At 40.9% G+C, this 22,299-nt stretch overlaps 1 protein-coding gene across 4 annotated transcripts in view; it reads left to right on the forward strand.

Moving 5' to 3' along the window:
* Nucleotides 1-21,275, forward strand: part of nsd3 (nuclear receptor binding SET domain protein 3) — a 25,668-nt gene extending 4,393 nt beyond the window's left edge. Inside the window, exons 3-25 of one of the 4 annotated variants that reach the window (XM_005924372.3) lie at nt 1,879-2,127; nt 2,236-2,398; nt 2,498-2,652; nt 3,632-4,261; nt 4,336-4,501; nt 4,613-4,713; nt 5,149-5,194; nt 5,308-5,438; nt 6,184-6,309; nt 6,433-6,559; nt 6,652-6,852; nt 9,029-9,208; nt 9,860-10,006; nt 13,093-13,249; nt 15,315-15,517; nt 15,613-15,725; nt 15,822-15,968; nt 16,060-16,182; nt 16,696-16,812; nt 17,142-17,283; nt 17,396-17,502; nt 17,611-17,815; nt 18,728-21,275. In XM_005924372.3, the coding sequence (XP_005924434.1) occupies nt 1,879-2,127; nt 2,236-2,398; nt 2,498-2,652; nt 3,632-4,261; nt 4,336-4,501; nt 4,613-4,713; nt 5,149-5,194; nt 5,308-5,438; nt 6,184-6,309; nt 6,433-6,559; nt 6,652-6,852; nt 9,029-9,208; nt 9,860-10,006; nt 13,093-13,249; nt 15,315-15,517; nt 15,613-15,725; nt 15,822-15,968; nt 16,060-16,182; nt 16,696-16,812; nt 17,142-17,283; nt 17,396-17,502; nt 17,611-17,815; nt 18,728-18,993 (4,002 nt within the window). In that variant the 3' untranslated portion in view covers nt 18,994-21,275. The remainder of the gene's footprint in view (nt 1-1,878; nt 2,128-2,235; nt 2,399-2,497; nt 2,653-3,631; nt 4,262-4,335; nt 4,502-4,612; nt 4,714-5,148; nt 5,195-5,307; nt 5,439-6,183; nt 6,310-6,432; nt 6,560-6,651; nt 6,853-9,028; nt 9,209-9,859; nt 10,007-13,092; nt 13,250-15,314; nt 15,518-15,612; nt 15,726-15,821; nt 15,969-16,059; nt 16,183-16,695; nt 16,813-17,141; nt 17,284-17,395; nt 17,503-17,610; nt 17,816-18,727) is intronic. The other 3 variants (XM_042220716.1, XM_042220715.1, XM_005924375.3) reach the window with 3 other exon arrangements.
* Nucleotides 21,276-22,299: the final 1,024 nt, after the last annotated feature.

Raw genomic sequence — 22,299 nt, forward strand, 5'->3', positions numbered from 1 at the left:
TTTCTTTCTTTCTTTCTTTCTTTCTTTCTTTCTTTCTTTCTTTCTTTCTTTCTTTCTTTCTTTCTTTCTTTCTTTCTTTCTTTCTTTCTTTCTAGGAAGAGTAAAGATCAAGTAAAAAGCACAAGTTTAATTATTTAGGGAACTTAAGGATAAATATTAAACTAATGCTGGTTTCAGCCTGTCAAAGAACAGAATTAACTGGTTGTTGCTCCTTTTGTTTTAAAAATCGTTAAATTGTTTTTTTCTCACAGGAATAAAAAAATGCAGATAAAGAAACTTTATCAAAATATAACAAGCATCTGAAGTTTTCACATTGTTTTATTGTCAGGTTTTTATTAACATTTGCTCGTGTTTGGCAGTCCTCTTTAACATGAGCACATGTTTCTTCACAAATCTTTATGGCTGTACTAACAAACTCGCTGTGTGTGTGTGTTTATTTTAAAACCTTGCTTTTAACTTTGTATGTTTTTATTAATGTGCGTATTAGTAAACCTAAAGGGTTTGCTGGTCAAGGTTTGTGCATGAGAGAAAGCACACACTGACTTTAATCTGAACCGCTGCGTCCCGTGTCTGTTATTCCTTTGGTTTATAAATAATTAAATCCGAGAAAGACGTGTGAAACATAGTTCAGAGGTGCTGCAAACTAATTTGCTTCAGAACTTCAGTCTGGGGACATCAATAAATGATTATTTTAATTATTGCATAAACTAATTGTGTGTCTTCTACTATAACAGTTAATAGTTAACTAAAGCTAAACTAAAACTGGGTGTGGAAAAGCAGTTTTAGTTAAGTTATATAAAGCTTAAAAACTAGGCCTCAGAAAAACAGAACCAAGTTTAACAACTTGTCTACTTGGAAATCATACGCAGGAAATGTCCTTGGTATTAGTCTTTGTCAGTTTGGTGCGTCATTTGAACATGCCCTCCCCTATTGTAACAGTTAAAAAGATGGAAATTATGAAAAACTGAAGTGAAACAGGGAAACTCATTTTGGATAGTACCGAATTGAAAACAAATGCTCAAAACCAAACAGAAAGAAAAAGCAAGCCGAAAACTTAAAAAACTGTAACAATGATGCCTCATGTACTTTTTTAGACAGCCGCCCAGCACGTAAGCTCGGCCAGTCCACATACAGCGTGGAACTTTACATTACATTTTGGCTTTCCTCCACCTTATGCTTCTGCTCAGTAAAGGAAAAACTTGCATAAACACAATTATTTTCCCATTTTAAAGACATTGTGTCCTTTAAAAATGCTTTTTTCCTCCCTTTTTCCATGTTGTCGTGGACATTGTCAGACATTGATGTCAGTGTGTGTTGACAAATACTTGTAAGCCAAAAGCTCACACTTAGACTGGTCTAAATGCTCTATTTTGTAAATTTATTTTTAACTCTTGACTCCGTATGATCTCGAAAGGAGTGGATATCATTATCAGGAAGTGTGAAGGTCGCTTTTGCTTATGAGGGGCAGCCAATCAGAAGGAAGTTCACTTACAGAGAGCCCAAATGACAGATGATAAATAAACTGAGTATACCCAGGCTCAGTACTAGATAAATGAGGATTATTTTAACCATAAAGCTACTCTGCTGCAGTCCAAGAATAAAATTATGCGGATGGAAATGAACATAAAATGTCCTGTTTAAATCCCAAGACACCTTGGCAAAATAACTGTGCGTATTAATTGGAAATCTTATCAGTCAATTTATTTTTTAATGGAATTATTACCGTGCACATCTTAGTTTACTTTTAATTATTCTTCAAAATCCCTAAAGCAGCGGACATCTGAGGAAATTCTGAGTTGTTTCTTTTATAAAAACGCAACAAAATGAACTGCCGTCTCATCGTAGCTGACTTCTTTCTGTTTATTTCCTCGTCTTCAGAAAGAGTCTCAGAAGAACGAGGCCGCTCAGGCGCAGCGCAGACATGAGAGGAAGAAGGAGAAGAGGAAAAAGAGTGCAAGACTGCTGCTGCAAGCTCAGGAACAGAGCCTGGACACGAGCCAAACACAGCCAGGTACCACAGGCCAGACAGAGGACACCCACGTCCAGCCGCCGCCAAAAGAAGCACCGCCGGTGCAGACAGAGAAGCCTCCGAAGACCGTTATTAAAACCGAACCAAAGACGCCGAAGGCAAGAGCTCATGTTCACTCACCAAAGCAGTTTGAAGTCGTCGCAGATCAGCCGCTGTGGTTTGTAGTAAACATTTTGAAAACATAACAGTGACTTGTTCATGTTTAGGTTCCTAAGGTCCATCATCCATCAGTGATCCAGGAGACAGGCTTCTGTAAGGAGTTTGTAATAGGAGATCTGGTGTGGTCCAAGGTGGGTACCTACCCCTGGTGGCCCTGCATGGTGTCCTCAGACCCACAGATGAAGGTCCACACTCGCATCAACACCAGAGGTAAAATCCCTTAAACGTCTTTGTTGTTCAAGTTTAAGTGTGTAAATGTGTAAACACAGAAGTGCCGCAACTTGTTTTCTTTCCTCTGCTGCCGTGCAGGTCACAGGGAATATCACGTCCAGTTCTTTGGCAGTGTCGCAGAGCGAGCGTGGATCCACGAGAAGAGGATAGTCATGTACCAGGGGAAGCAACAGTTTGACGAGCTTCAGTCAGAGACACTTCGCAAAACCACAAACCCTGTAGAGAGACACAAAGTATGCACAGATGGGAGATTTATTTTTAAGACTTAAAGAAAACAAACCGTTTAAACAGAATTTTTGTTGTTTTCAGCTTTTAAAATGATCGTTTCAAAAATCTTTAACCAGAATTAACCATATAGTGGACCTGCTATGCTTTTCCTTATTTTCAGCCACTGTAACAATGGTGGATGCTCATATTAAAGAAATTAAAAATAAATTTCAAGTAATGAGGTCATCGTATGTGCAAGTAATCCCTTTCGAGTTAAAAGCTCAGGCTTTAGACCTCTGCAGCGGCACACATTTAAAAATGTTTGATTTTGTTGAGTGGGTGAAAATTGGGATACTTAGTTTGAAAGAATAATGAGCAAGTCTAATTTTTTTTTTAAAGATTTTTCCCTTTTCTTAATGAAGGCATATTCTGAGCTGTCCTCTTCACATAACATCATCATCAGACATCCCATCCTCACTGGGATTATAAGACAGCTTTATGTAACATCAGTGTTTATAGTGGGGATTTCTCAGTGCCACTTTTTCATCTCCCATGCTGATGGTTAGTAATCTGATGCTGTCTTTTTCCCCTCTTACACAGCTAAGCCAATAATAAATTTACATGGAGACACGTCTGAGCTCGAGATATCAATTTAACCCAATCAGATATTCTTAAATCTCAGTTACTTGTCACATCTGTCTTCATGGCATGCTGTTAACTCAGGTTGTACCACGTAGTTTTGGCTAATGGAGCACATCTGATTATATTTTCCCCAATGTGTTACCCACTATCTTTGACCAATATCGAATCAATACCAATTATTGGATCCGCACACCTCTTCTTTTGTTTTTAGTCATGTATGTAGTATGTGGAACACTTTTTTTAAAAAAAATTATTATTATTGTTCTAAAAACTCCCTGAAAAGCCTTCAGTTAATCCAAAATCATGAATGCCAGGGTCAGTACATGTTTATAAGTTCATGAGTTTTCTTTTTTTTCTCATCAGCTAATGAAGCCTATCCCTCAGCGGGAACGTTCTCAGTGGGAGGTGGGTGTTGGTCACGCCGAGGATGCTTTTCTGATGACGAGACAGGAGCGAATTGACAACTACACCTTCATCTATGTGGACCCAGACCCTACTGAAGCCCCACCCAGCAAGAAACCCAACATCAGACCTGAGAAACGAAGCCGGCGCTCAAGCAGCTCGATCAGTAAGAAGGAGGACCGAGATGTAAAGTCACCAGATAGAGAGCAGCCTCCGCGACGGCAGCTTCCACGGAGACAGTGTAGTGTTTCAAACACAGATGACAACGCAAACTCCCAGGCCTCAAGTGAAGATAAGAACCAGAGGGGGGACCAACGTAAGACCAGCTCACCGAAACAGAATGCCGGCTGTGATGCACGAGCACAGCAGGACTCTCCGCCTCCGGTCAAAACGTGGAAAACGGCAGCTGCCAGGAAGCTGCTGCCTCTTTCTATCACAATGAAGAGGCTGAATGTGGAGATCACAAAATGTGACTGGCCTCTTATCCAGAAAAAAGCAGCTGCCTCCCCAAAGAAGGACAAAGAAGAAGAGAAGAAAGAGAGGGTGGAGAGAGAAGGCAGGCAGCCCGACCTGGGATACTGCTCACCTGAGGTTGGTCTAACTGACAGAAGAAGATGTACACAGCAGAAACATCATGTAAGCTAATATCCAAATGTTGATTTCAGCAGGACAGCAGAGCTAAACCTGAGCCCAGTCCAGAGGAGGAGGAAGATGGGGATGAAGGGGAGGACGAGGGAGAGGAGAGGAGAGATTCCCCAGCGAGTCGGAGGAGTGAAGAGGGAGGATTGCAGCAGACCTCATCTCCGGGATCACACCACAGCAGTCCGCAAGGTTGGCGAAACACAGACATGCAGAGTGTTTCTGTTGCATTTCTCAATTTTATGGATTAAATTGACAAAGTCAGAAAGAGATGCAGCTTAGTGTTTTGTTTTGTTTTTTTAGGTTCTCAAGAGAGGAAGCTTCAGCGGCGGTGTGTCAGAAGCAGGTCTGAGTCAGAGAGAGGCAACGATCTCGTCCCTAAGAAGAAAACCAAAAAAGAGCAGGTATTAGTCCTCCACAGGGAATCAGTATGCCATACCTTTCTCTCCCTGTCTTTTTTATAGATTTTTATAGAATATAAAAATATAATAAAGTAAAAATTGAAATATGAGCCTAGCACTTCTGTTCACGTAACAGCTTTAGCAGTTTGAAAGCTTATCAGATGCTAAAATGCTGCTAAAAGGATTTTGTAATATGATAGAGCTTTGGGCAGCTGTATTTTTCCTACACCGCAGGAGTTGGCAGGAGAACTGTGAAATTGTGTATCTGTCTTCCAAAATAATCCAGGTATGCACGTGTTGAGCTATATTCAGATTTGTTTTGCAAACTTTCCTGAATTTTTGTGCAGGAATAGTTTCATTAAATTGAATGAGACAGCTTAGAATCCAAACTAAGAAGACCTGAGATAACCTGAACCTGCACTTTTAATCTCCTTGCAGGCTGAGATGGCTCCAGAGACCACGCTGAGGACAGGTTCACAGAAAGGTGAGCGATCATTCATTCACACACGCTGTAAATCATTTGTCATGGAAGCTCTTTGTACTTGTAGAAAGACAAAATCTGTCTCTTCTTCCCCCCCCCCCCATGTGATCGTGTAGGAGCTAGTGAGATCTCAGATGCGTGCAAGCCACTGAAGAAGCGAAGCAGAGCATCAACAGATGTCGAAATGGCTTCATCTCAGTACAGAGACACGTCTGATTCAGACTCCAGAGGCCTCAACGACCCGCAGGTAGCCTTGAATGACATGACCGAGGGCTTTTTTTCTGCACACAAAATATTTGTCTCCATTAGTCCAGAGGCTAAATATCCATACATTATTGCCATGCATGCAGAGATGTTTACTGTTCAGAGTGCAAAATTCGATCTCAGTCATGTTTTCATTATCTCTGATTCATTTTGCTCTTATTGCATTAATTTATTTTTATTCCTGTAAGCAATAGGCCTGTTTAGATCCCAACATTGCACCCTTTAAAACCAGAAATGAGCACTTCTTAAGCTTTTACCTTCTTAAGGATGATCATTTTTTTTATTATTTACATGTTTTTATATTATTCTTTGGCTTCTCTGCTGCTGAAGAAAAGAAGACACTTGAAGCAGTTGATACTCTTTTTGTCATTCCTGTCATATATGTATTGTTATGATGATGGTCCACGTACAAGTAATTCCTGCAAACTCAAGCTCAGACTTGGGGCTGCTCATTTGCCAGTTTTTTCCTACTCTTTGATTTATATGTAGAGAGTGGATATTCCTAATTTGGTCATCTCAGGTGCGCAGCTCTGACTTTGAGCGCAGAAGCTTCTGTTTGCGAGGTACAGCCAATCAGGAAAAAGTAGGGTAAAGGGAGAGGAACTTAAACAGCTTGGTTCGATGAGGATACAATTCACAAAGGTCCAGTGTAAGATAAGAAAAAATGTCTGCACACCCGACGCATTGGTTAAACACTCTGGTTTACATTCAGTGCATCTCTGCTTCAGGGCTTATTTGGGAAGAGTCTTGATAGTCCAGCAGCAGCAGATGCAGATGCTTCAGATACTCAGTCTGTGGACTCTGGCCTGTCCCGTCAGGACAGCAGCACCAGCAAGAGGGACACTGTGTGCCAGGTCAGCGTTGCTCATGATTCACCTCAGTTCTGCTCTTTCTTCTAAACATTTACAGGCATTGGTTGTGTGGTATATTTGTGTGGTATATTTTTAAACTGCCCCACTCTCTGTGTTTTTGTGTAGATCTGCGAGGTGTACGGAGATGGTTTGATGGTATGTGAAGGTGACTGCAACAAGCAGTTTCACATGGAGTGTCTCGGTTTGTCGTCCCCACCTGAAGGAAGATTTAGCTGCACAGAATGTAGAACAGGTGAGTGAATTCAAACACAACTACATATCTACCATCATATTTGCAGTGTTTGGCGCTTTTCTACAGCACGTTCTCTGACATTCCTTTTCTAGGGAACCATCCTTGTTTTAGCTGTAAAACAGTGGGCAGGGAGGTGACGCGCTGCTCTGTGTCTGGATGTGGTTGTTACTATCACGAGGACTGTGTCCGTAAACTCCCGGGAACCACCAGCAGCCCAGGTGGAGGTTTCAGCTGCCCTCAGCACAGTTGTTCAACCTGCTGCCTGGAGAGAGACCCACAACGAGCCAGTAAAGGTAGAACAGCTTCCCTTTTTTGTCTGTGGCCTTTAGTAATTTCGTGGTTGAGTCTGTAGGGGTGTGAGCTGGTGATAGATAGAAAAAGGGTCATTAAAATGGAGTTTAGACTCCTTAGGTGATGATACTGACTGACTAATAGAACAAAGCTCACATTGAAATCAAGCTTGTGATTCTTTGTTGAAATATGTAAGAGTTAAATGCATTAGAAGTAAATAGGAGTGTCTTCTTCAGAGAAAACAGACTGTGGGAGAACTTGTGCCAGATTTAATGAAGAATACTTTGTGACAGCCTTGGCACAAACATCCTCTTCATGTCAAAGTTAAATTGTTCTGTTTGGTGAGAAGTACCTGGAGACTGTCGAGCACTGGAGAAAGTAAACTGGCTTGCTCCTGGAAAGGTCTTTAGGCGATCGTACATTATCCTGCAGGAAATATCTGCAAATGAGAAAAGATGCGCTTCGATGCAGAGGTGCTAAAAGTGATATCGACAACTATGATTTATACCAGGGGTGCGTGGTTCATTTTCCCAAGGGGCCACATGAGAAACTGGAACTGTAGTGGAAGACTGTAATAATAAGTGGAACTCAATTCTGCTCCGTTTTAATTTGATCTCTTTATCTCTTTATAAGTGTGTTGTTGCAGCCCTCCACAACAATCCCAGTATGTCAGGGAAACCCTTAGGAAAATGAACTGATTTATACCTTTGCCATCAGACATGAAAGTCATCCAAGTGGGAAGAGAGGAAAGGCTGGAAAGGAAAAAAAACACGCCTAACACCTACCGGACACTGCTCTGGTTTTGCATGAAATTACTTTGAAAAGGACTGAAAGAATCATTTTCAGTGAATTATATTTTGTATACAAATGGGGAAAAAACTTTATGATTCAAAGAAAAATCAAATAACACTGATTTCTTTTCACATACCTAAGATCATTATAAGTGTAAATGGATGCAGGTGAGGACCTGTGCAACTTTGATAGGAGTCAAATCGTTTTAGGTTGTTACTTTACTGGATTTTTCTCAAGTCATGTTTCTCTGGTTCTTTAATCCACTTTTAATATCTATATATTTTTTTATGTGAAAATGTTAATGAGAGCAGTTGTACCAAAAAGATACATTTGCAAATAGCTGAAGCTTTTGTTTAAAATAAATAAATACAAATCAATAGTGATTAGGCACAGCAGGCCATCAGTCTCTATAATACAGTGGAGAAAACTTTTTATGAAGAACTTATTTTAAATCCAGTCCCAGCAGGAGAAACTCGTGTTGTTTTGTTCAGTATATGTCTACACAGCCCAAAGCAGTGACTCTCAATCTTTTTGACTTGTGATCTTTTGCGTTTTTGTAACACTTTGTTCTATTTTAGATGTTGAAAAGTCACATTTCCCCTCTGAGCTTCTCAGATGGCTTCTTTCAAAAAATAGTTTAGGTTCAAAAATTAGCCTTACCATTTTGTCTAGCTTAGTTTTTTTCCCCCCTTTTTAACCTGAGTAAATACTGCACAAATCTCCAGGTTTTCTTGTGCCCTATGGAAAATCTATTGTCAGATTCTGTTTTGTTGTTTAAGTACTGTGAAGATAGATTTCAATAACTTGGAGCTGAAGTCTCTGTAGTCGGTTGTCTTTTTCCTTTTGCTTTCCTTTAATTACAGCTGGAGCCCATTAAAGGAATATGACCTATTTGTTTTTAATAGAATCTCAGCAGTAAAAAGAAGTGAGCAGAGCTGTGTTGTTAGGCTGAGTGATTAATTGGATTCCAATTATACTTCCATTTTTGTTTTTTAATGATCCCGAAAAGAAGGTAATCTGCATAAAACAGAACAGTTGCCGCTTCCTGCATCTCGGATCTACAAGGACACCTCATCCTGTCTACTTCCAGCAGTGTCTTCACGTGACTCCAGTGCATGTCTTCAGGATGGCTTGAGGGCCTCTGTTTGCACCCTGGTCATAAAGACCCAGACCATGTGCACCTCTTTTTGTCTTTTACTTTTTTTTTAAATGTATTTATTTTTTAGCAGCCCTAGAGTACAATTGAATACTCCAGAATGATTGCCTCCTACCTAATCATTTTTCCTTGACCTTCTTGGAGAATGTCACAAGGCCAAAGACATAAAGGCAAATTTATACCACGATTGTGGTAAAATCTGCTCTCTCTCTCATCTGTTTCCCCTCCAGGTCGTCTGATTCGTTGTATCCGCTGTCCGTTGGCCTATCACACCAGCGACAGCTGCGTGGCGGCAGGCAGTGTCATCCTTACTCACCACATCATGATCTGCAGCAACCACGGCAGCGCCAAGAAGAACGGCCTCCTCACCTCCCCCGTCAACGTGGGATGGTGCTTCCTGTGTGCCCGAGGTAAGCTTTCCCCACCGTACACACCGACAAACCCCCGAGCCAAAGGAGTGACGTTCCCCCTCGCCCCATGCTGCAGACACAAGCAGTTCTTAATTACACCAGACGATTTGAATCTTGTGGCGAAATCCAAGATCGATTCTTCTTGCCTGCATCATCTCATATTGTCATCTTTTTTTTGTTTGTTTGTTTTTTATACACTTTTAACCTCTTTTTGACGCAGTAACATCTCATTTAGGTATCTTTAATATTACATGTTTCATGTTTGGCTTTGTTGTTCATGGATAGCAGTGCTGTGTCTGTTTTCCATCACGATACTAATACTATGAACGAGTCGGGCTGTTACACTGCACTCCACTTAAAAGAACCACGTCTGTCCTGAGTGCCGATGAAAGAAAACATCCTTTTTTTCTTTGTGACTTTTAGCTCGTTTAAGCCTCACATTTAACTTCAAGTTGAGTGCACTGTCTGGCCTCTTTCTGTTGAGACCAACTTTGTTTTACTTTTGTTTTTTGTGCGTGTTACAACTGTGTGTGAGTATGTGTGTTTGTGTGGCTGTGCACGCGTGTTTGTTCTTTCTCTTTTTGTAAACTTTGGGTAATTTTCGAGTTTGACTGCGGCTCACCCCCGTCTCTTCCTGTGTGTCTTGTGTAGGGCTGTTAGTGCAAGACCTTACTGACACCATATTAAGTTCATATGCCTATAAGTCCCACTACCTTCTGACTGAGTCAAATCGTGCTGAGTTGAAATTACCTATGATTCCCTCTCCTTCGTCAGCTACCAAAAAGAATGTTGGGAAAGGTAACTGAACAGTTTTTCTCTTTCTCCTTTGTCCCACTGGTCTGTGTTTGTGTTGTGCCTGCTCCCATTCTAACCCCCCCTCCCTCCCTTTTTGTACACATCTTTCATTTCAAAGCCTTGAGGTGCAAAGTTAATTAACTGACTACACATGCAGTTAATTTTAACGCAGAGTGACGCAGAGTAACTTCAGCCAAGTTCCCTAACACATTAACAAAACAACAGTGGGCCTCATGCAAGAATTAAGTCTTGTGCTCTCATCCCAAGCCTCTCATTGAAGAGTTGTATATGAGAAGCCAGAGTCACAAAAGTAAAATTATTGTAAAATTGGTCTTTCAAAGATATTACATTTAGAAAGGCACAAGTGTACATCAATTCTGTTTAGCTGTGTGCTGCTGACTCATTGTCACACAATAATAGTGCAGTAGATTAGGCAGAAATTGTGCTCTTGTATATAATAAAAGGACAAAAAAGGCGATTCTTTAACTGATGAAGCTGGAGTGAGGAATTACCGACTCGCTGGAGTTTGGTGTGCAATTATATAGATTGAATTTATTCATTTATGCAAAATTTGTACTATTTAAGGCAATCAATCCGTGGATATTGTCACTGTACTATACAACTAGGCCTCATGGCTGCGTATTCATATTAAAGATATGAAAAAGATACATTTGTGCTTGTTCATTAATCAACAAAATTAAAAGAGATAGCGACATAACTGAAATAACACATCTCATTTGCCTAAGTATGTTATTACGATAGACTCTATAAAAGATGGACGTAGCTTCTGGGTCTGAAAAGTAAAGCCAAACATGTCTTCTGTGGTAATGGTCATTGCAAAGACACTTCTGGTTGTATCAAAGTAAACGCGTTCATGACTTTACTGGCTCATTGACTTCTTTGGGGTCATATTGAATAAAACATGAATGTTGTTTTGTAAATTATGATTATTCTCAGAGTCAAAAAGAAGTGTTTTCCAGAGTAAATGAAACCTTGCAGACTTTCCAAGACCGACTCTAAGGTGTCAGGATGTTTTCTTTTTGATGCTAAAGATACTTCTTTATAGCTTTATGACTTTGGCTGAATATTTGGGCATCTATGATGTGAGTTTGGCTGAGCAGACCGTTCCCTGACACCCTGGTACTATTTGAAAGATAAGAACCTAAACATTGAAATGCCTTTAAACCTTTGTACAGTACTCTACATGTATAAAAGGGAATAATTTGGCATGAAGTTAGAGGCGACAAATTCTCTCTGCAAAGTTACGATGGGAAGCAATGAAGAGGAACCAGTGTCACAAACACGGATACTGTTCAGCAGGATGAGAGGTATTTGGTTATTCGTCTTTTAAGTCAATTACAGAATAAAACAGCGGTCCCCAACCTTTTTTGCGTCACGGACCGGTTTATGCCCGACAATATTTTCACGGACCGGCCTTTAAGGTGTCGCAGATAAATACAACAAAATAAAACTAGTACCGGTACCGAAAAAAAGAAGATTTATTCATAACACACATGAAAAGACCGAGGAAAACCGAGTTAACAATAAAAATGATAACAAAATAATGCTGAAAACCGATAAAAACCCTGAAAACCATATATTTCACACCTGAGCCTCAACTCTCGCGGCCCGGTACCAAACGACTCACGGACCGGTACGAGTCCAGGGCCCGGGGGGTGGGGACCGCTGGAATAAAGGATGGTTAGTGCAAAGCTAAAAGTCAGACTAATGTGGAAAAATCTCTTTTTAACACAACTAATCTGAACAGCTCATGAATTTTGTTCACTCATCCTGTTGAACGTGAAAAGTTCTTATTTATCGTAGATCTGCTTTGTTTGTATGAGAGGTTCTTGCATGAGGCCCATCGTAAAATTGGTTGCGCATCAGCAACCAATCTACAAACTTCTTTGCTAAAATAGTCGGTTATAAAGAAAATAAATCAGTTTATCTGCTGGTAAAATAAAATTGGTCCTTAGACCTGCAGCATGGATGTATGAAGTCCCAATGCAGGGACGGACGCTCTGGGTTGGTTCAGGTTCTCTCTGTGGTTTGTGGAGCTTCTCGCTGCTGGAGGCGCATTGCTTCTCTGCTTCAACACTCTGGGCTTGGTTTTGATTTGAAAGACCTCGTCCGGCGTCACCTCTTTTATGGCAACTGCAACTAAGTTTGTTTTTGACTGAAAATTTCAAACAGTATGACATTTTGGCTCCCCTCATGTTTTTGAGCTTTGACCTGCCTTGGATGGAATATAATCCTAATCATTTAGTACAATTAAGCAAAGAATTGTTTCCGGGTGATGGAGGTTAAATTACAGGGTTTTTTCTTCTTTTTTAAAAATTATAATTCTGCTATTGCATTTTTTTTTTAAATTACATTTTGGAAATGGAAATACTGTAAAGATTTGATTCCATGCAAGCTGGTCTGTGCAGAATGTGATATGTGTGATGGGAAGTTTGCTTTATGAGCTGGACTGCATGCCGGCTTTTTGCCAGTACTTTGTTATTTGAGTATAACCCTGATTCATTGTTAACCTGCTGGCTGATTTTTATTCCGGTGCTACCGCATGTATTTCCCATAAGACTGGTCTTGGTACAGTGCTCTGAATCTGATTGCCAGACATGCTGTAACCGCTGCAATAAAATGCTATACCCAAACCAGGAAACCCATGCAGGGTTTCCAATCATTTCATTCATGCCGTCAGGCTGTTACAGGAGGCTTCACTCAGACCAGAAGGTCCTAGCCTTAGTTTTTCATTTAGATTAATAGCCAGATGTTATTGTGGTAGGAATGTCTTCCTAAGGAACACTGTTTTAACTCACATTAGAAGCTAGAAAACCACGATTGTATTCTGTATTTATAGACTTTGTACTAGTTGTACTTTTAGTTAATAGGCTTGTCTGCAAATGAGATTCAGAGTTTGACCAGGTGTTAAGGTGCATCACCTAATCATGCACTCCTCCTCTCTTTGCATACCCACCCCCTCCCCACAACGCATGCACACACACACACACATACACACATACAAACACAAACACACATCCATACACACATACGCAAACACACACATGTATACATCCATACAAATGTAGGAGGCAAGTTGCTGTGCTGCGACTCATGCCCAGCTTCCTTCCACCCGGAGTGTCTGGAGATGGAGATGCCGGAGGGGTCGTGGTCCTGCAGCGATTGCAGGGCAGGGAAGAAACCTCACTACAAACAAATTGTCTGGGTCAAACTAGGCAACTACAGGTAGGAAGCACAGATTGGGGACAGCTGAGGGTTATGCAGCTGTCACTTTGTGGTATGGATGCATTTAAAGGATAAGATAGTGATAGTTTAGATTTCAGTGCATGATTTCTACCTTTTAATCCTATTTTTAAAAAAAAACACAGAAAGTTGATTGCACGTAGAGTCTTCTGTGTCGTAGACCTCCGCTGTTGTCCAGAAACCCAGTAATGACCAGCAATACTGTTTCCTTTCTTATAATAATCCTTCTAGTCTTGATCATTTAAATCTGCCACAGAAGCTGAAACTGTTCAAGTATCTTTTGTCCAGAGCCTTAAAAAAATTAAGACCAACAATCAGCCACAATATTAAAACCACCTTCCTAATACCGTTTATGTCCCCCTAGTGCTGCCAACACTGTGTCTGACGCATCAAGGCATAGAATCCACTGAATGTTTCCTTTAGTATCGGGTACCATGACGTTAGCAGAAGAGCCTTTAAGTCCTGCAAGTTGCTGCTCAGTCAGAATGAGGATTTAGAGACTTTGGAGACCCAAGCAATATTTGTTTATTTAGCACTTTTTCCTCTCAAGAGTTACAAACTCCTTTACAAAAGCCAGTATTCATAATAAAAGGTTAAAATAAAAGACACTAAAATTAAACCGAGCAGAAGACAAAAGAAATCATCATCAATCTGTGAAGATAGTCATTCTCCATTCCTGCTAGAAAACACCATCAGAGTGAACGCCTGCAATGAAGTTATGTATCTGGTCATGCAACAGTGTTTGTTCCATGTCATCGTAACAACCACATGAATACAAAAAACACTGATAGGAGCATCACACTGTCTCTGTCAGCTATTATTCTTTCCATAGTGCATCCTAACTGCCATGTCAGTGCGCCCCAGGGTGGCTACAATGTAGCTTGCCATCACCAGTGTGTGAATGTGTGTGTGAATGGGTGGATGACTGGATGTGTAAAGTGCTTTGGGGTCCTTAAGGATTTGTAAAGCGCTATACAAATACAGGCCATTTACCATTTCTTCCCCAGGTAAACAACACACACTCACCCAGCCGTTCACATGACGTAAAGAAGACATGATTCATCAGACTAGACAACCAGTGATCCATTTTTGATGCTCACATGACCACTGCTTGTGCTTAAAGCTAGCATGAGAGTGCTGACTGTTTTATTCATCAGTCTCTCATGACCACCATTAAGAGTTTCACTTATTTGTGCTACAGTAGCTCATCCGGCAGATCAGCTACACAGGACAGCCTTTATTCCTCAGTGTTATCAGAGACAGTAATCTCAGTTGTCTGCTTGTGTTCCCATGGGCCTCTGTTGGTAAATGCTGTGTACTGGCAACGCAAAACAGGACATGCATCGCAGTTTGTCTCTTAAATCTTTGAGAGACACACAACCTATTTTTTCAGCTTCTAACACATACGTTTTAAGAATAGACTGTTAACCAGCTGCCTAATATATCCCACCCCATCATAGAGGATCTTGTAACTAGACTATTTTATTTAGCTGAGCTGTCAGTGGTTTAAACGATCTGTTTTTTACTTGCGTCTGCAGCAGGAAGAAATCTAATATGAGCCTGAGAACCGCAAACATGTCAGGGGGTTGCGTGCATGCAGATTGTTGGTCTTGGTCTGTTTAAACTCGGTGTAGCACATTGTTTTCACACCTCATGGGGAAACAGGATGTGATAATATAAATGCAGGTATTCAGGAAACACTGAGCAGTGCTTTTCACTCTCACACTGACTGTCAGTCAGGCTCAATATTTGTCTCACAGTTTAGAATCTTCTGGCAGATTAAAGGTGTGTACACAGATAATTATTAATCTGTTGATGAAGCAGCTCTGAATTTGATTTAAAAAAACAACATTTCTAGGCAGAAACAAATAAATACAGTATTTCCTCTCCAAGTCATGGTTCACCTTTTCGAGGACTCGCTGCATCGTGGATTTATCTGTAAATTTAGATTGTGGAATTTCATATCACAGGCTTCTGTGGCCTATAGGTATTTTTATTCTTATTCACTTTTGCCCTTGATTTTCTAATGATGTCCCTTGCCTGCCAGGTGGTGGCCTGCAGAGATCTGCAACCCTCGTCTGGTGCCATCAAACATTCAGAGTCTTCGGCACGATATTGGTGACTTCCCGGTTTTCTTCTTTGGTTCCCATGACTACTACTGGATCAACCAAGGCCGCGTCTTCCCATACGTGGAGAATGACAAGAACTTTGTCACAGGACAGATCAATATTAACAAAACCTTCAAGAAAGGTAACATATTCCTAAAATCCTTCCTTCTAATCTGTTGTGATTTCACTTCAAGCCAAAAGAAAAGATGATTTTCTGAGTCGCTATTCATCTTTTAGCTCTGGAAGAAGCAGCCCGGCGCTTTCAGGAGCTTAAGGCGCAGAGGGAGAGCAGGGAGGCTCTAAAACAGGACCGCAATTCTCGCAAACCACCACCCTACAAGTTCATCAAGGTGAGCAGATGGAAAGACCAAAAGGTGGTTATAAGTTTTGATCGTCAAGTCTTCAGGGTTGTTACTAATTCTGTGGCTGCTTTGTTTTCCTGTCAGTCCAACAAGCCTGTGGGGAAAGTTCAGGTGCACGTGGCCGACTTGTCAGAAATTCAGCGATGCAACTGCAAGCCAGCAGACGAGCATCCCTGCAGCCTGGAGTCCCAGTGTCTCAACCGCATGCTGCAGTACGAGTGTCACCCACAGGTCTGCGTGCATCTTTGGGTTTTTATGTCATTTGTGATTCAGGTAATAAAATCTAACTTTTAACTTTCTGTGGTTGTGCTCCTGTGATCAGGTGTGCCCTGCAGGAGACAGCTGTGAGAATCAGTGTTTCTCCAAACGGCTGTATGCAGAAACAGAAGTGATAAAGACGGAAGGGTGTGGCTGGGGCCTCAGGACAAACCAGGCACTGAAGAAGGTGGGCGCTGCACTTAAAATGCAGACCTTTCATCTAAAGAGCATCAGCACATCTGATTTGTATTTGCTACAAGCTGAAATGTTAAATAAAGCAATCTAAATTAGTTTAACAATCAAATTAAACATAGAAAAATACTGAAAAATAAAAAAAACTGAATAGATTACAATAAAAGCTCTTCTTATTAATCTTGCAAGCTGCCTACCCTGCAGAAAAGCTTTTAAACGCCCCAGTGTCTGTGATATTTGTTAACATATGTTCATTTATGCTATAAGTATCTTCTTCTGCATACAAACAAAAACATCTGAGTGCAGTAGCAGTTTCTAGATGTGTAAATTCAAAAATCTAGAAATCAGTTTCATCTGCCAGGCAAGAGTGTAAAGGTTCAGCAAATCAGTGGTTCTCATATGTGTGTTTGTTATTTGTTGTCAGTCTGCTTCCTAGCAATAAGTAATTTTTAAGTGCGTGTCTGTGTAATAACTAAAACAATATAAATGTGTTTGTTGTTTCCTGCAGGGTGACTTTGTGGCCGAGTATGTGGGAGAGGTGATAGACTCAGAAGAGTGCCAGCAGCGAATCAAACGTGCCCATGAAAATCATGTGACCAACTTCTACATGCTCACCCTCACCAAGGTAACATCTGTGACGTTTAATGGACACTCAGGATACACAATGCTAACAACAATAGATAACATACAACAAGTTGTAATATTAGTCAGATAATCCATTAGAAACGCCCCCAAAAGACTCTAACATACTTTTCAGTGATCTTAAATTGTTTTGTTTTTTTCACTTCCTCATTGATTTAATTTTTCAGTCCTTGACTGTCCCATTTATTTGTTCATCCATTCATTTCCTTGTCCGATTTGGGGTCAGTTCACATAACATCCCTGATACATAAATCGTCCACAGAAGAACATTTCCTAAACTCTGGTGTCTTAATACTCACGTCTTCCCGGTAGGATCGTGTCATCGACGCTGGCCCAAAAGGAAACTCGTCTCGGTTTATTAACCACAGCTGCAGCCCAAACTGCGAAACCCAGAAGTGGACGGTAAACGGCGACGTTCGTATTGGAATCTTTGCCCTTTGTGACATCGAGGCTGGTGAGTTAATCTGCAGCTCTGACACACATTTTCCTTCATGTATATTAAATGGACTGAGAGCAAGTTGGATGATTCCCATTTAATGTTGCTCTTCTCCCTGGTGTCCCTGCAGGCACAGAGCTGACGTTTAACTACAATCTGCACTGTGTGGGCAACAGGAGAACGTCGTGTCACTGTGGATCAGACAACTGCTCTGGATTTCTTGGGGTCCAGCCATCGGTGAGGATGTTTGTCATCCCCATTAAAATTCAGAGTACCTAAGAAGGAGCAGCCAAGTTTGGAACCTGTGTTTGATACCTCTTTCTTGTTTTATCACATTTCCTGCAGAGTGCTGCAGTGACGGAGAAAGAGGAAAAGGCCAGGAATGCAAAGATGAAGCAGAAGAAGCGGAAACTGCGGCCGGAGGGCAAACACACACACGAGTACTTTTGCTTCTGCTGCGGAAAAGGAGGAGAGCTGGTGATGTGTGACAGGAAGGAGTGCCCAAAAGCGTATCACCTGCTGTGTCTCAACCTCACCAAACCGCCATACGGTAACGACAGAAATGACTTTCTGCATGCTTTTGTTTAGTTTGTGTTGCTCCTGAAACGTTTCTGCAGGTCAGTTTCTTGCAGTTTTCCAGGGTTTTTGTTTTTTTTAATTGGCTGTCTGTACTTTCAAACCTTCTCTATAATACTAAGTTATCAGTAATGTACCGGAAATTAAAGCAGATGTATTAGGACAGGATATTAGAAGAATTTCCTGTTCTGTAAATCATCTCATTGACAGCTCAAGTTTTTGTTTGGGATCTCTTTTTGAGGTTGGAAACTCCTGTCCTCAAAAATCAGTTCACTCCACGACAGAAAATAAATCAGCACAGCAGGAAGACGACACAGGTGGTGGAAAGCACAGCATTTAAGTCACTGTTCCCATCCACCCCTGTATGCTGTCCTTATGCATCAGTTTTCCATGAGCTTTCCATTTTGGATTTGTAGCTGGGACACGGATGCAGAAGTGTCTGAAGGAGGCAGGGAGAGACATCCACTCCATTTATTTTTAAAGCTTTTGTTTTTATCAGAAATGTAATGGAGCATATAAAAATTAAGCTACTCGGTGGAGGTAGATGTTACACTGATTGGACACTTTTTACCTTTATCCGTCTGTTTTGACTTCTGTGCTGAATTAGTGTCTAGATGACGATCTCTCAGCAGTGTGACAGTTAACAGGAAGGCTCGTCCTGGGCCTATATCAAAGATCAGCACATACTCATTTGTAATCTGGTTCACATGCTTTACACCAGTTTTCCCAATCAAAGAAAACACGAAGTGTGATGATCAGAGTTGTGATTGACATGTCAAGTGGACTGCAGATGTGGTGGGCTATATGTGACATTTATTTTTAAATAATCTCCTTTTTCAGTTCTCTGACTTGATGCGTCTGTAATTAACCCATTTCCTGTCTCCAGGGCGGTGGGAATGCCCGTGGCATGACTGCAGCGTTTGCAGCAACCCGGCCTCATCTCTCTGTGACTTCTGCCCTCGCTCCTTCTGCCGGGATCATGAGGCGGGGGCGCTCACCACCTCCTCCCTGGACGACCGCCTCTGTTGTTCCAGCCACAACCCGCTCAGTCCCCTGGGGGCCAAATCCAGCTCCACCCAGCAGCGGCGCTCCGCTCAGAGTCCCGTCAGAGTCAAAGAGGAGCCGGAGTCAGGCCAGCCGGCCACGGAGTGATAAAACCCTTAATACCTCATTCCCTGCAAAGTGTGCTCCAATCCACCTCTGATCCTAAGCAGTGCACTACAACAGGGAATACAGTGCTTTTTTTCTTTTTCTTTTTTTTGACACATGCAATGGCCGCAACTCAGAGCTGAGACACGCTGACGAACACCTTGATGCTGTTTTGTGGCGACAGTAGGAGAAGGACCAGAAATCATCAGGCACCGTTTTCCCTCCTGTCTTGCCATAAAACACCACTACTTACACTCTCTGCAGCTCGCCTGCGCCCACTGGAGGGCCCAGGCCACCACCTCATTATGTTGTTTTTAAATTTTTACTGCTATTTTTTTTTCTTTCTTTCTTTTTAAAGCAGTGTAAGCGTCGTCACGTCTCCAGTTCCTGGCACTTTGAAGAACTCACTGAGTGAGGTGGAGGAAGGGGCAGAGAGGAGGAAAAGGATGTGGGAGCTGAAGCTCTCCATCACCACCAAGCTGCTCCTCTCCTTGTTTACCTGCTGTAAGCTGTGGTCTCACACACAGGGTGGCTTTAGGATGGAGACGAGCCAGCTTTTCTCGTGATCTGTCATCCTCTTTATCTGTTAGAGAAAAGGAGCGGCGGGGAAATGACCAATTTCGTGCAATTTGTTTTTTTCCAGGACCACACTACATTCCAACTTTCCTTAAACATGGTTTTAATATGCTTATGGGTATAGATAAATATAATTATATACAGTATCTATGTTTGTTAATGTTTACAGACAGATTCTCTCACTTCATCTCAGTGAGTGGTGTATTATGTTTGTTTAGGTGTTGAACATTACGCAGACCTCCTTGTGAAAATAGTCCTATTAAGGTGAAATATAATGGTATATAGTGAAATGGTATGACATTTCAGAAGTTCTTGTGATTTTCATATTGCCAGTCTCACTCGCCATTGTGTACATAATTGGCTCACAATATTGTAAAATACTAAAAAGATCAGGAGGGGGCGGAGCCTCACCTCTCTGATTGTTCTTGGAAGATGGAAAAGCTTTTTCTTTTTTCTTTTTTTTTTTGTAATAATAATTGAAAAAAAAAAAACAAGACAGATCCTTTTTAAAAAAATTCTTTCTTTAAAGCTATGTTTTCATGTTTCCTCCAATTAGTTATTTGCAAAGTAGATGAAGGGGCCCAGCTTGTGATCACTGGTGCTGTCTTAAAGAAGTGTTAATAAGCCTTAAGTTTGGGTTTTTAGCTGTAGTTACTACTGCCCAGATGCAGTCCACTTCGGTTGTTTCGGTTCGGCGTACTGTGACGGCTCTTTTGTTTTCGGGGATTTGGGGTTTTTTGCCAGACTTTTTCTGAAAAGCACTTTCACGCGGCTCATTGCTACTCACCTTAGCTAGGTCATACGTATACAGAAATGTATATTAAAAGAACATATGACAAGTGTTTCAAAATGGATACCTCTTCTTCTTGTATTATTGGAAGTTAAACTGTGTTGTAACTTTTTGCCTCTCGGTCAGAAACGTGGTGAGCGCTGGGTGTGGCTTGTTTCTTCTGAGGAAAGTGGCCTAAATGCTGTTTTTATTTTATTTTATTTTATTTTTGTTTCATATTTCTTTTATTGTTTGTTTTCTTTTACATTTTTCTTTGGCACACAAGTAGGAAAGACTGCCAACCCAGCTTCGTCCAAAAAAAAAAAAAAAGAAAACAAAAAAAAATGTCCTCCGTGTCCTCCAGAGACACTTCTTCATTTTCCAGCTTGAGAAAACTCTTAAGGCTGGGCTTTATATGGAGACGTAATGGTGTAACAACAGTTCAGTCCAGTATAATGTACAAACTTCTGTACAGTGTTTTTAATCGCTCATCGTCAAATCTCAAATTTTTGTATTTATTGCACCACATTTTATACCAATTTCTTTTTCAAACACCAGTGCAGTAACTTGTCTCCCTCTGTAAGGAAATAGGCTTAAAAAAACATATGGGGAGTTTTACGTAATATACCTGTATTTTCTTTCTTTTTCTTGTTTTTTTTTTTTTTTTTTTTAAACATTTGGTGTAATGATTCCACATCCGGTAACAGCCGCTGCTCATCAGCCTGTGTCGTGACTCACTGTAATTGGTGTTTAAAAGCAGTGTGAAGCACTTCAGTATTGGAATGTAAAGTTTCTGTTTCAGAGCAGGTTTTGCAGCCCGGACTCAGGTGGTTGTCACTGAAGGAAGCTTTTCTGTGATCGCGCCTTGCTTTGTATTCTTCCTCAGTTACACTGATGTTTGTTTTGTTTTTTTGTGCCCTTAAAAGATGTATTTTCTCTTTAAAAAAAAAAAGAAAAAAAAAGTGCAACAGGGTAAAATGGTGCCAATGTTTCCAATCAATTTAGGTGATTTAGGGTCTTTTTAAACACTCAGTTGCCCGTTTATTAGATAGAACTTCAGAACTGGGATAAAACTTCGAGGAGGTTATAATGCTCATTATTTTTCTACTGATGTTGATGACGGTAGAATAAATGGAGCCTTTTTCAGACATGATATGAAACATACAGGGCTTCAAGGTGCTGACACTCAGGTGCGTTTTTTTTTTTTTTATTATTATTATTTTTTTTATTTTCTTGTTTACCTGAGTGTTGTTGAGGCTGACTTCAGTCTACCCACACTGGTACATCACTAAGAGAGATCTGTTTTCGCAGACGAATGTTTTTATTTTAAGTGCTAATAAAAACTGAGCCAGTGAGTTAAAATGACATTATGTTCTTTATATTGTTGTTTAAGGTATTCTTTACTGAGCTGAGGAGCATGTGCAGTCCTAATCTTTAGTGGGATTGCATGAGTCGTAAACTCGTTCAGATGTCGATGCTGATAGATTAATCGGGGGTAAATATCTGAAAGGATGATCTCTACGCCACCTCTTGCCCAGTCACCAGCTGGGATTGTATCCAACCTCTTGTTACGCTACAGCTTCTAAATGGACAGTTATATTCTCCGGCCTCTAAAACAGGGATGTCAAACTTATTATACATCAAAGGCCACATGCAGCCCACTTTGATACTTAGTAACTGTAAAAACACAGTTAAAAGTCCAAAAGTTTATCCCCTTAATATTTCCAAAGCTGGACAGATTGGAGACTTTGTCAGGCCAGTTCTGGCCCCCGGCCGGGCCTTTTGTTTGACACCCTGCTCTAAAAAATTTGCCACCTCTAAAAACAAAAGCTGAGCATTATAGCTTTCTTTAAAATTTTATTTCAGGCCTGATAGCAGTGTGGGTTGTTGTTGGTTTTACCTAATAAACTGGCAGCTGGCTGTAAATCATGACAGAGAAAGAATAAAAGCCTCCGAATGCAGAA

This window comes from Haplochromis burtoni, unplaced genomic scaffold (genome assembly GCF_018398535.1).
Source record: "Haplochromis burtoni strain Fernald_Lab_line unplaced genomic scaffold, NCSU_Asbu1 Contig_54, whole genome shotgun sequence".
NCBI lineage: Eukaryota > Metazoa > Chordata > Actinopteri > Cichliformes > Cichlidae > Haplochromis > Haplochromis burtoni.